At 38.9% G+C, this 12,521-nt stretch overlaps 1 protein-coding gene across 3 annotated transcripts in view; it reads left to right on the top strand.

Moving 5' to 3' along the window:
* The window catches only part of AAMDC (adipogenesis associated Mth938 domain containing), a 29,980-nt gene that overhangs the window by 3,144 nt on the left and 14,315 nt on the right, over positions 1 to 12,521 (top strand). For all 3 annotated transcript variants that reach the window (XM_040255627.1, XM_040255630.1, XM_040255629.1), the window contains exon 2: positions 4,630 to 4,779. In XM_040255627.1, the coding sequence (XP_040111561.1) occupies positions 4,648 to 4,779 (132 nt within the window). In that variant the 5' untranslated portion in view covers positions 4,630 to 4,647. The remainder of the gene's footprint in view (positions 1 to 4,629; positions 4,780 to 12,521) is intronic.

The raw sequence follows: 12,521 nt of genomic DNA, 5'->3' as shown, positions 1-12,521 counted from the left end.
TAGTTTTTCATTCAGGATTAATGACTAGTTTATTCAAAATACCAAAAAGAAACAACAAATGCTCATTAGAAGAATGGGTAAGTAAATTGTGATATAGTCTTTCAACAGACTACTGCTCAGACTAATACACACTGATACCTATTACAACATTCATGAATCCCAGAAGCATTTTGAATGAAAGAAGAAAGACACAAGAGTAGATACTTACAATTTCATCAGCATGAAGGTCTAACTAATATGTGGGAATAGCAATTAAAAGCTACTTTTGACCTTAGAAGGGAATTGATTAGAAGGGTGCAGAAGGGAAATTTCCAGGTACATTTGGTATCATGTTTGGCAAGTTTATACATTTGTGAGAATCTTTGAACTCAATAATATCTGCACTTAATTGAATATGCTTTAATTTTAAAATTTAATGACAGCCTTCAATTTTCTCAAATTGCATTGATATGAATCTGCCTTGTAACAGAATAATTTACACATATTTCCGTCTCCTCAACATACTATCTTTGCATTTGTTGCACTTTTTTTTTTAACAGATATTATAAGCCCGGCAAATGTATATTGAGGTGACTTGGATTTGATCATAGAGCCAGTTTGGGAATTCCTAGTTAGTGATGAACAAATTTACTTAGTGAAAGTCACTTAGTCATGTCCGACTCTTTGCAACCTCATGGACTTTACAGTCCATGGAATTCTCCAGGCTAGAATACTGGAGTGGGTAGCCTTTCCCTTCTCCAGGGGATCTTAGGTTTAAAACTCACTTTTAAAACAATACTTTTAGAAGTATGTGTTATATGTAATGAAAAAGCCAGTGTTAACAGACGTAAGAATTTATGTTCTTCAAAATAGTTTCTTAGGAAATTATATGAAAATAAGAAGTAATATAAACAAGTTTTAATCCAGCCATTTTCTGGTTCTTTCTCTTAATGATAACTGACTTCTCTGTTGCATAGAATTCTATTCATTGAAGAATCACTTTTGGAAGTGTCTTACCATCTTTTTTCTTAACAGCATCTATCTATTCTTATTTCTTAAAAGCATGGCTGATATTGATAAATTATTTCTCAGATAAAATAATTATTTTTACTGAAAGAGAAATTATGTTGGCTTTTTTGTAGAAATGTGTAAGTTGGTCCTAATATTAATATGGAAGTGCAAGGAACCCAGAACATCCTAAACAGTTTTTTAAATGATCAACAGAGTTGAAAGTTTCACCCTTCCTGGTTTCAAAGAAAAAGAGAAAATTTTATAGTTAATTGCACATCTTCTCTCTTTAGTGTAATATTAATTGTTCATAAATTGCTTATAAACTTATGTCTTCCTCCCATAAAACCAAAAACAGTGTGTTTATGTCCTTTGTTATATAACACATTAAAAATGGATTAGTAGTTATTAATATTAGGTAGAAACATCACTTGTTATTATCTTTATTTGGAGATTAAATACAGTTTAAGGGCAGGTATGTAGGTACCAAATTAACAAGGGGTAGACATGGTTAGCACTTCCCTGGTGGCTCAGACAGTAAAGCATCTGCCTACAATCTGGGAGACCTGGGTTCAATCCCTGGATCAGGAAGATCTCCTGGAGAAGAAAATGGCAACCCACTCCAGTATTCTTGCCTGAAAAATCCCATGGACAGAGGAGCCTGGTAGGCTACAGTCCATATGGTTGCAAAGAGTCAGATACGACAGCGACTTCACACTCACACTCAGATGTGGTTAATTTTATGTGTCAGCCTGGCTGGGCTATAGTACTCAGTTAATCCGATCAAACACTAATCTAGGTGCTGCTATGAGCAAAAAGCAAAGGAGAAAAGGAAAGATATAAGCATCTGAATGCAGAGTTCCAAAGAATAGCAAGGAGAGATAAGAAAGCCTTCCTCAGCAATCAATGCAAAGAAATAGAGAAAAACAACAAAATGGGAAAGACTAGAGCTCTCTTCAAGAAAATTAGAGATACCAAGGGAACATTTCATGCAAAGATGGGCTCAATAAAGGACAGAAATGGTATGGACCTAACAGAAGCAGAAGATATTAAGAAGAAGTGGCAAGAATACACAAAAGAACTGTACAAAAAAGATCTTCACGATCCAGATAATCACAATGGTGTGATCACTCACCTAGAGCCAGACATCCTGGAATGTGAAGTCAAGTGGGCCTTAGAAAGCATCACTACGAACAAAGCTAGTGGAGGTGACGGAATTCCAGTTGAGCTATTTCAAATCCTGAAAGAGAAGGAGATCAGCCCTGGGATTTCTTTGGAAGGAATGATGCTAAAGCTGAAACTCCAGTACTTTGGCCACCTCATGCGAAGAATTGACTCATTGGAAAAGACTCTGATGCTGGGAGGGATTGGGGCTAGGAGGAGAAGGGGACGACAGAGGATGAGATGGCTAGATAGCATCACCGACTCGATGGACAAGAGTTTGGTTGGAGTTGGTGATGGACAGGGAGGCCTGGTGTGCTACAATTCATGGGGTCACAAAGAATCGGACACGACTGAGTGACTGAACTGAACTGATGAAGGTGTTTTGTGATCTAGTCAACATGCACAATTAATTGACTTTTAAATAAAGGAGATGATCCTCAGTACTTTTGGAAGCCCTCATTCAATTAGTTGAAAGACCTTAAAAGGAAAAGTGAGGTTTCCTTGAGGAAGAAGTAACACGTCAATACTGCAGTGACAATTTCTGCCTAAGAGTCAGCAACCTGCCAACCTGCTCCCAACAACTGCATAAGCCACTTCTGTGAAATAAATCTGTTAATATATATGGTCTACTGGTTCTGTTTCTCTGGAGAACCGAGTGATACAAGCCCCTTTTAGTTACTGTACTTATCAATGCTAAATGATTCTTTTTAGAAATGTCTCTTTATTGAGAAATTCTATATTCATTGAGTCATTGTCATCATAATTTTTAAAACATTATATTAGTTTTTAAGTATAGTGATCCAGTGTTTTCACAAATTATATTCCACTAACAGTTATTATAAGACAATGGCTATAATTCCCTGTGCTATAGAAAGTCTGAATTTGGATTCTTCCCATACACTGTTGTTCTTAGTTTATTTGTTTCTGTGTAGTCACTAGCCTAAACTAAATCTGGAATTCTGACTCCCATGGAATGTGTAGCCACTGAAATCTATATTAAGGGGTTTTCTTTCTGTTTTTCTTGTTTTCTTTCTTTTTTTCTTCTTTTCTTTCTTCTTTTTTTCCTTTTTCTTTTTTTTTCTTTTGGTCATGCCATGCGGCTTGTGGGAACTCCATGACCAGGGATTGAACCTTGGGCCCCAACAGCGCCAAGTGCCAATCCCTAATTACTGGACCACCAGGGAATTCCCCTTGTTTTCATTTTTAAGCTTGGCTTCCTAGGGGTCTCCTCTGTGCCTATATACCATAGTGTCCAGCCAAAGATTAATCAAAGATTGTGTTCAAACATCTCAAGCCAATAAGAGTTACCCTCTACTGATCCGATCAGTATGTGCTGGGAAGTACATTCAGTGTTCAGGCCGTTTTCATTTCCTTCCTGGTTCTCATATTCTTCTGAGTCCTCCAGAGCCCCATTACCTCCTCAGTTTGTATGTTCTGTAGGCTCCATTAGCCCAGACATTTCCGTGATTTAGGCCTATTCCTGTCTTTGATGCATATGCTCACAGCCTTTGTTCCACTCTGGATACTAGAAAGCTTATCTAGCACCCTTGGCTGTATCACCTCTGGGAATTCCTTTTCAATCCTGGCCTACTCTGACAATCCAATTGTTTGCTCCAAATAGGCTCACAATAATGAAGAAGCAGAGCCACCTGCTATCCATGTTTATTTGCCATTGAGATCACCAGGTTAACAGATTATGCTCTAAATCAAGTAAGCCTCCTCCGCCTTAGCAGCAAGATTTGGTTTTCATGCCCTGCCCCAGTCAAGTTGAACCTCTGTTCCAACAGAACTGATGTAGGAGTATGAGTGTAATCCCAGGCAAGAACAACAAAATATCTCACTGTTCTTATCTGAAATTCACTAGTTTTCACAAATAGGCATTTCTTCAGTTTGAAGTATGTCTATATTTCTGGGATGCCAAATCATTATTTTGACAGTTTTGTCCAGCTCTATACTTGCTTTAGGGGAAAGGACTTGTCAGCCTCCTCATTACATCATGCTGAAGTATACCTCCACCTTTAATTTTATTTAATTACTTTTTAATTTTTTGGCTGCACAGTATGGTACGTGGGATCTTAGTTCCCTGACCAAGGATCAAACCCATGCCCCATGAATTGGGAGTATGGAGTCTTAACCACAGGACCACCAGGGAAGTCCATTCACCTTTAATTTTATCTTTCAAGAAATATCCTGAGAATTCCCTCCAGAGTCTGAGAAGTAATTGTAGTATCTAGTTTCCATGGTTGGATGAGTCAGGATCCCAAGAATAACATTTCACTTTTTAGGCCTTTACAGAAGAAGTGACAACTACATAAATGAGAGAGATGCTTCTTAACTCATGGAGGACCAGGGCTTACTATATTTTATATATAGCATTATATTTTAAAATGTATAGTATTTATAGTATAGCTCCAGTATTTTGGAGCTGTTTCAAACTTACTTTAAAACTGATTAATTATATTTTTCCTTTAATTTCAGAGTTCAGTTAAGGTCCTTATGTCATCCCCTGAAATTGCTTCGCTTTCATGGGGGCAAATGAAAGTACAAGGCTCTACAAAAATCTATAAGGACTGCAAAGTGTGGCCAGGGGGAAGTCGGGATTGGGATTGGAGAGAAACAGGAACTGAGGTAAGCTATTAGTGTCTGGTTGAAACTGTGTAAGGCTGGCCAAGTAATTTCCAAACTCCTAAGCCTTAATGACCAAGTTCCAAGTGAAAAGTAACTATTTCTTTCATTCTCTCCCTCTTTCTTTTTCTCTCGATATAATACACATACCATTAAACTCACCATTAAACTTTTAAAATATGAAATATAATTGACTTTTTTTCATAACCTTGCACCATAACTGCCATTACTAACTCTAGGACATATTTATCATTGCAAAAGAAAGCTCATAACCGTTAGCAGTCATTTCCCTTTCTTCCCTCTCTCCAGCTCCTGACAACTACTACTTTCTGTTTCTATAGATGTGCCTATCCTAGACACTTCAAATAAACAAATTCATTCAGTTCTCTTAAGTACAACCTAGGACTGGAAATTCTAGGTCATATGGTAACTCTGTGATTCACCTTTTGAGGAACTGCTTCCCAAATTAACTGTACCATTTTACACTATAGATGTTAGGAATGTATGATGGTTTCGATTTTTCTAAGTCCCTCCTCACCAACACTTACTCTTATTTGCTTAGCTTTGCTTTTATTATACCATCCTAGTTAATGTGAAATGTTATCTCATTGTGATTTGAAGTTGCATTTCCATTATACTTCCTCCAGTATTCTCAGTGTACCATGCTCAAAATAGAGTCTCCATTCTGTGAGTGGAGGTTGGTTAAAAGAAGGGAACCCTCAACTCACCCTCCACACTCACATGGGACTTGGCTTCAGCAATAGATAGTTGCAGGCAGTATCAGAAGCACTGATATCCTGATTCTTCCAGGAAGAAGGTCTTATAGCTGGTAGCAGAGACAAAGAATAGCCGTTGGCTGCAGCAGACTGAAGTGAGTTTCCACCTCAAAGGACTAGGAGGAGGGAGGCAGGTAGCAGTCTTTCTTAAAGTATCAGATTCTCACCTTTCCTACCAAATATTTCTATTTTTTTCTTAAATACTTATTTCTTAATTTGTTCTTTCCTCTTTGGGGCTTCCCAAAGTCTTTTTTAAAAAATATTTATATATTTATTTGGGTGTGCAAGATCTTGGTTGTAGGAACTCTTAGTTGCAGCATATGGGATCTAGTTCCCTGACAAGGTACTGAACCCAGGGCTTCCTGCACTGGGGCAGAGCTTAGCCACCAGACCACCAGGGAAGCCCCTTTCCATAGTATTTGAATGATTGGGGTTAAAACAAATTCTTTTTAGGTTATGTTTTTTGGTTTGTTTGTTTTAATAATTTTAAGTGCGGGTAGTGGAGCTCCTCGTGCTCTAATGATGGAAGTTGATCCTTCCATTTTGAAGGATGGTTTTGCTGGATATACAATTTGTGGTTGACAGTGTTTTTCTTGCAATACTTTGAAAACATCATTCCACTTTTTTTTATGTTACTGGTTACTAATGAGAAATCAAATGTTATTCTTATTAATGTTTCCTTGGACTCAACAAGTCACTTCTCTCTTGCTGCTTTCAAAAATCTCTTTAGCTGTTGACAGCTTGACTATGATACATCTATCAATACATGTGGATCTCTTTGAGTTTATTCTGCTTGGAATGTATGGAACTTCATAAATGTGTGGATTGTTGTTCATCATTACATTTGGGAAATTTTCACCAGTTACATCTTCAAAAATATTCCTTCTATCTCTCATCCTCTGTGAAAACTGTTAGGGGTATGTTGTAGGGGCTTTTTGTGTGTTTTTGGTAGAGGTTTTTGGTGTCCTTCAGGTCTCTGAGGCTCTGTTCATTGTTTTCATTCATTTTTCTGTCCTTTTTGCAGATTGGATCATCTCAATTTACATATCTTTCAGTTTTGCTGATTTTTGCCTATAGTTATGCCCCTTTAGTGTAATTTTCATTTCAATATTGTACTTTTCAGCTCCAGAATTCACTTTAAAAAATAATTTCTATCTCTTTATTGTTATTCTCCAGTTAGATACATTCTTACACTATCCTTTAATTCTCTAGATACGGTTTCCTGAAACAATGACAGAAGTTTCCTTATATGCTTGAAACCAATAAGTGTTTTACTTTGGGTTAAGGGGCTCTGTATGCAATTTGGGGTATGCAGTCAACATTTAGCCAAGACACTTTAAAACTCTGTTTGATCCTTGCTTATGAAGACTCTCAAAGTTACCTAGAATTGTGACCTTAGGGCCTTCTCAGGTCATTTCTGGGCATATGCACAACCCTGGACATGTGTATGGCCTTTTCAATACCAAGGTTCATGTCTGAGCTTTCCAAAGCCTCCTATAAACATCTCATTTTTTATTCTTTTCATGTTAGTTTTTTAGAACCTCTCACTTGCCCTGTTGTCTACTACCTCAGGCAGCTGCTACTGCTGCTGCTGCTGCTAAGTCGCTTCAGTCGTATCCGACTCTGTGCAACCCCATAGATGGCAGCCCACCAGGCTCCCCCGTCCCTGGGATTCTCCAGGCCAGAACACTGGGGTGGGTTGCCATTTCCTTCTCCAATGCATGAAAGTGAGAAGTGAAAGTGAAGTCGTACTCTTAAACAATTGTCTCTGACTGTTTTTGACAACCTTCTCCAGGAGAAAAGATGGTTTGCACTGGTGAGCTCCAACTTAGATCAAATAAAGTCTATGAGTGAGGTCTTCCACGGAACCACCAGACAGGTTAAATAATGACAGTTCTCTGGGGATGGGCATTTGAAGGCGTTTTAATCCATTATTCTGTCTTGGGTGATTGCAAAGCTGGTGGTTTTCACTGTGATTCCAGGTTGTTGGTTTTCAAGGTGACCACAGAAGTGAGAATGGGATAGTGGGATGTGTTAAAGACCCCATTATCCTGTTATTGTTAATTTCTCCTTTTATGTCTGTTAACATTTGCCTTATATATTGAGGTGTTCCTATTTTGAGTAAAACCTATGTTTTTAAATTTGTTGTTTCTTTTTCCTGAATTGATCCTTTGATTATGTCCTTCTAACAGTATTTATTTACTTTTATAATTTTTATTATTTTTTGGCTGCACCACATGTCATGTAGGATTTGTATTCCCCAACCAGAGATCAAATCTTTGCCCCCTTAGTGGAAACTCAGAGTCTTAACCACTGGAGCACCAGGGAAATCCCAGCAGGCTTTAAAGTCTACTTTCTCTGATATAAGTATTGCTTCTCTGGCTTTCTTTTGATTTCCATTTGCATGGAATACCTTTTATCATTCCCTCATTTTCAATCTCTATGTGTCTCTAGATCTGAAATGAGTCTCTTGTAGGCAGCATATATATGGGTCCTGTTTTGTATCTATTCAGCCAGTCTATGTGTTTTGATTGGAGCATGTAGTTCATTCACATTTAAGGTCATTATTGATGTATGTTCCTAATACCATTTTGTTGTTTTGGATTTGTTTGTGAGGTCTTTTTTCCCCTTTCTTCTTTTGCTCTTTTCTCTTGTGATTTGCAGAGAAGGCAATGGCACCCCACTCCAGTACTCTTGCCTGGAAAATCCTATGGATGGAGGAGCCTGGTAGGCTGCAGTCCATGGGGTCGCTAAGAGTCGGATACGACTGAGCGACTTCACTTTCACTTTTCACTTTCATGCATTGGAGAAGGAAATGGCAACCCACTCCAGTGTTCTTGCCTGGAGAATCCCAGGGACAGCAGAGCCTGGTGGGCTGCCGTCTATGGGGCCTCACAGAGTCAGACACGACTGAAGTGACTTAGCAGCAGCAGCTTGTGATTTGATGACTGTCTTTAGTGTTATGTTTGGATTCCTCTTTCTTGTGTGTATATCAGAGATTTTTGTTTACTGTGAGGCTTTTATATGTGTGTGTGTGTGTGTGTGTGTGTGGGTGTGTGTGTGGGTGTACTGCTAAGTCACTTCAGTCATGTCTGACTGTTAGCGACGCTATGGACTGTAGGCCACCAGGTTCCTCTGTCCATGCCCTTCTCTAGGGGATCTTCCCAATGCAGGGATCAAACCCACATCTCTTGTCTCCTGCACTGGCAGCCTGGTTCTTTACCACTAGCGCCACCTGGGAAGCCCATATCTATCTATTTAGACTTCCCTGGTGGCTCAGATGGTAAAGCGTCTGTCTACAATGCCGGAGACCCGGGTTCGATCCCTGGGTTGGGAAGATCCCCTGGAGAAGGAAATGGCAATCCACTCCAGTACTATTGCCTGGAAAATCCCATGGACAGAGGAGCCTGGTAGGCTACAGTCCATGGGGTCGCAAAGAGTTGGACATGACTGAGCGACTTCACTCACTCACTCATCTATTTATCTATGCTTGTTTTAAATTGCTGACCTCTTAATTTCAAACGCATTTTAGATAACCTGCATTTGTACTCTCCTCCCCTCACACTTGCTTTTTTTTTTTCTTTTTTTGGCCATGACACACCACATGCAGGATCTTAGTTCCCCAACCAAGGATCAAACTCATGCCGCCAGCAGTGGAAGTGCAGTCTTAACCACTGGACTGCCAAGGAGGTCCCACAATTACTTTTTTGATATTATATATTTTATATCTCATTGTTTTGTGTGTCTGTTAGCCACTTATTGTCGATACAAATAATTTTACTATTTTTGTCCATTTAACTTCCCTAGTAGCTTTGTGTGTGGATGATTTCCTACCTTTATTGTATGTTTGCCTTTACCAATGAGCTTTTCCATTTCATAATTTTCTTGTTATTAGCTGTGGCCTTTTCTTTCTGCCTAGAGTAGATCCTTTAGCATTAGTTGTAGAGCTGGTTTGTTGGTGCTGAATTCTTCTAGCTTTTGCTTATCTGTAAAGTTTTTGATTTCTACATTGAATATGAACAGGAGCTTTGTTGGGTAGAGTATTATTTGGTTGTAGGTTTTTCCTCTTTCTTCACTTTAAGTGTATCATGCCACTCCCTTCTGGCCTATGGAGTTTCTGCTGAAAAATAATCTAACCTTATAGGAGTCCCCTTGTATGTTATTTGTTGCTTTTCCCTTGTTTTTAATATTCTCTCTTTAATTTTTGTCAGTTTGATTACACTATGTCCTTAGTGTGTTCCTCTGTGGGTTAATCCTGTATGGGACTCTGCTTCCTAGACTTTCCTTTCACAGGTTAGGAAAGGTTTCAGCTATTATCTCTTCATATATTTTTTTCAGGCTCTTTCTCTCTTCTCTTTCTGGGATCCTTATAATGCCAATGTTAGTGGGTATGATGTTGTCTCAGAGGTCTTTTAAACAGTCCTAATTTCTTTTCATTTTCTATTTTCTGTTTGGCAGTGGTGATTTCCACTACTCTGTATTCCAGCTCACCGATCCATTTATCTGCTTCATTTAGTCTATTATTGATTCCTTCTGGTGTGTTTTTCATTTTAGTTATTATTAATTCTGTTTGGTTTTTCATTTTTAAATTCTTTGTTAAAAACTTCTAATTTCTCTCTCTGTGCATCCATTCTCCTCCCAGGTTCTTTGATCATCTTTAAGATCATTACTCTGAACTCTTTCTCAGGTAGATTGCTTATCTCAATTCTTCCTCTGGGGTTTTATCTTATTCCTTCATCCAAAACATATTCCTCTGTCTCATTTTTTCTACATTGCTATTTGTATTTTTAAGTATGTGGTAGGTTAGTTATGTTTCTCCACCTTGGAAAAAAAAAAGTGGCCCTCTATAGGATAAATCCTGTATGTCCCAGAAGTACACTCCACTCTCAAGGGCCAGGGGCCAGCTGGTCCCAAAGTAGTGTCTGGGCTGCATTTAAAGACTCAGTTTGCAGGCTGCAGGACTGACTGTAGTTTTTCTTAGTTCTGATGTCTGCCCTCTAGAGAGTTGAGCTGCGTCTTGACCCTCTGGTATGCAGGGCTTTGTCTAGAACATGTCCTGTGGGGTCAGGAAGTCTATAGGCAGCACCTGTCTGCTGATAGGTGGGGCCATGGGCCCAGCCAATGTTGCTTGACCTCAGACATCCTAGCACTGAAGCCTACAGGCTGTTCTGTGGGACCAGATTTTGATGTGTGAAGGTATCAGCCTCCAGGAGAGCTCATGCAAATGAATGTGCCCTGATGTTTCTGCCACCAGGGTCTTTGTACCCTGGTGGGAGGGCCTCCCTCCCCCCACTCCCCAAGAGACCTTCCAAAACTAGCAGGTATGTCTGGGCCAGTCTTCTGGTCCCAGTATGTGTGAAATTTTGTGTACACCCTTTAAGGGTGAAGTTTCTATTTCTCTCAATCTTGACGCACTTTTGTGTTCAAGTCCTGTTGGCCTTCAAAATAAAGTCCTCTTCATGGTGCTGGAACCCTGGGCTGGAAGGCCTTACATGGGACTCAGAACTGTCACTTTTGTGTAAAGATGTGTAACATATTTATTCTCCACTTTGTGGGTTGTGTGCCTGGGGAGGTATGGAATTCAATTACACTGTGAGTCCACCCCTCCTACTGGCCTCATTATGGTGCCTTCATTTTGAACTGCATGCACTCATTGTTTGGATCCAGATACCTAGTTGTTTATTACCTACCTGGATCTTAGGGATATACCTGGACTGGTAAAAGGAATGGGAGGGCTTTGAGATATAGAAGGGACAGAATAAGAGAAGGCTGAGGAATAAGAAGCTATAATGCTTGTGAACCAAATGACTCCACTGAATTGTTTCATAGAGTAAAGCTAGGAAGGTGTAAGAGTAGACAGTGGTATGGTTGACGATGTCGCAGACCTCAGTTTACCTTTATTTAGTGGACAAGGAATAGCCACTTCAGATACTGAAGCAGGAAATTGATGTGACTGACAACAATTTTCCGGACTATGCATTTAAGATATATTGGAGTACCAATTTATAAGTGTGCCACATTGGAGAGATTTTTTTCTTCAAAAATGGATTTAACACCATATACTGTATTTTTCCCATATAAGACTACATGAGTTAATATTACTTTTAACCTCACTGTGCATTTAAGGAAGCTTAGTAAGGACAGAGGTTAAATATTTGCAGAGGTACACAGCTAGAAAAATGTGAAATCAAATGGTAAATTCAGGTCAGATTCTAACTTTCTTTTACTCCATCATGATTCTTATATCATAACTTTAATGTTAAAGACTATAAAACTGTAACAGTACCATTGTTGATAATAGGAAAATGGGAAAAGTTTACTCTAAGTTTAGTTTTCATCTTGTTAAGTTTCACCTGTCAGCTGAATATATAAGAGGAGGTGTTCTAGAACTAGTTAAAGAGAGAACTAGGAAAAGATGAGAGGAAAAGCTGAGGTGTTGACTAGAACTCATCTGCATAGGAGCGAAAGGACATCTAATCAAAGCTATTACACCTCAGAGTTCTCATCTATAAAATGGAGATAGTAATATTACCTACCTCATAGAGCTGATCTAAGAATTAATGTACTGTGCTAGATACGGTATAGGCATCCAATAAATGAAGCTGTTATTGTTAAGTTAATAGTAGTGTGGGTAGATATGAAATAGCAAATTTGAAAACTATTAAGGTGAGAGAGCCAGATTGGGAGTTTGGAATTAGCAGGTGCAAATTGGTATATATAGAATGGGTAAATAACAAGATCCTACTGTATAGAACAGGGAACTATATTCAGTATTCCGTGATAACCCATAGAATATGAAAAAGTATGTATATACATATGTATAACTGAATCACATTGCTGTACAGCAGTAATTAAAACAACACTAATTCAACTATGAAGGTGAAGTTGCTCAGTCGTGTCCCACTCTTTGCGACCCCGTGGACTGTAGCCTACCAGGCTCCTCCGTCCATGGGGTTCTCCAGGCAAGAA

Source organism: Oryx dammah, unplaced genomic scaffold (genome assembly GCF_014754425.2).
Source record: "Oryx dammah isolate SB20612 unplaced genomic scaffold, SCBI_Odam_1.1 HiC_scaffold_15, whole genome shotgun sequence".
In the NCBI taxonomy this organism is placed as follows: domain Eukaryota; kingdom Metazoa; phylum Chordata; class Mammalia; order Artiodactyla; family Bovidae; genus Oryx; species Oryx dammah.
The sequence above is the reverse complement of the archived record's forward strand: the minus strand, read 5'-3'. Positions and strand labels throughout refer to the sequence as shown.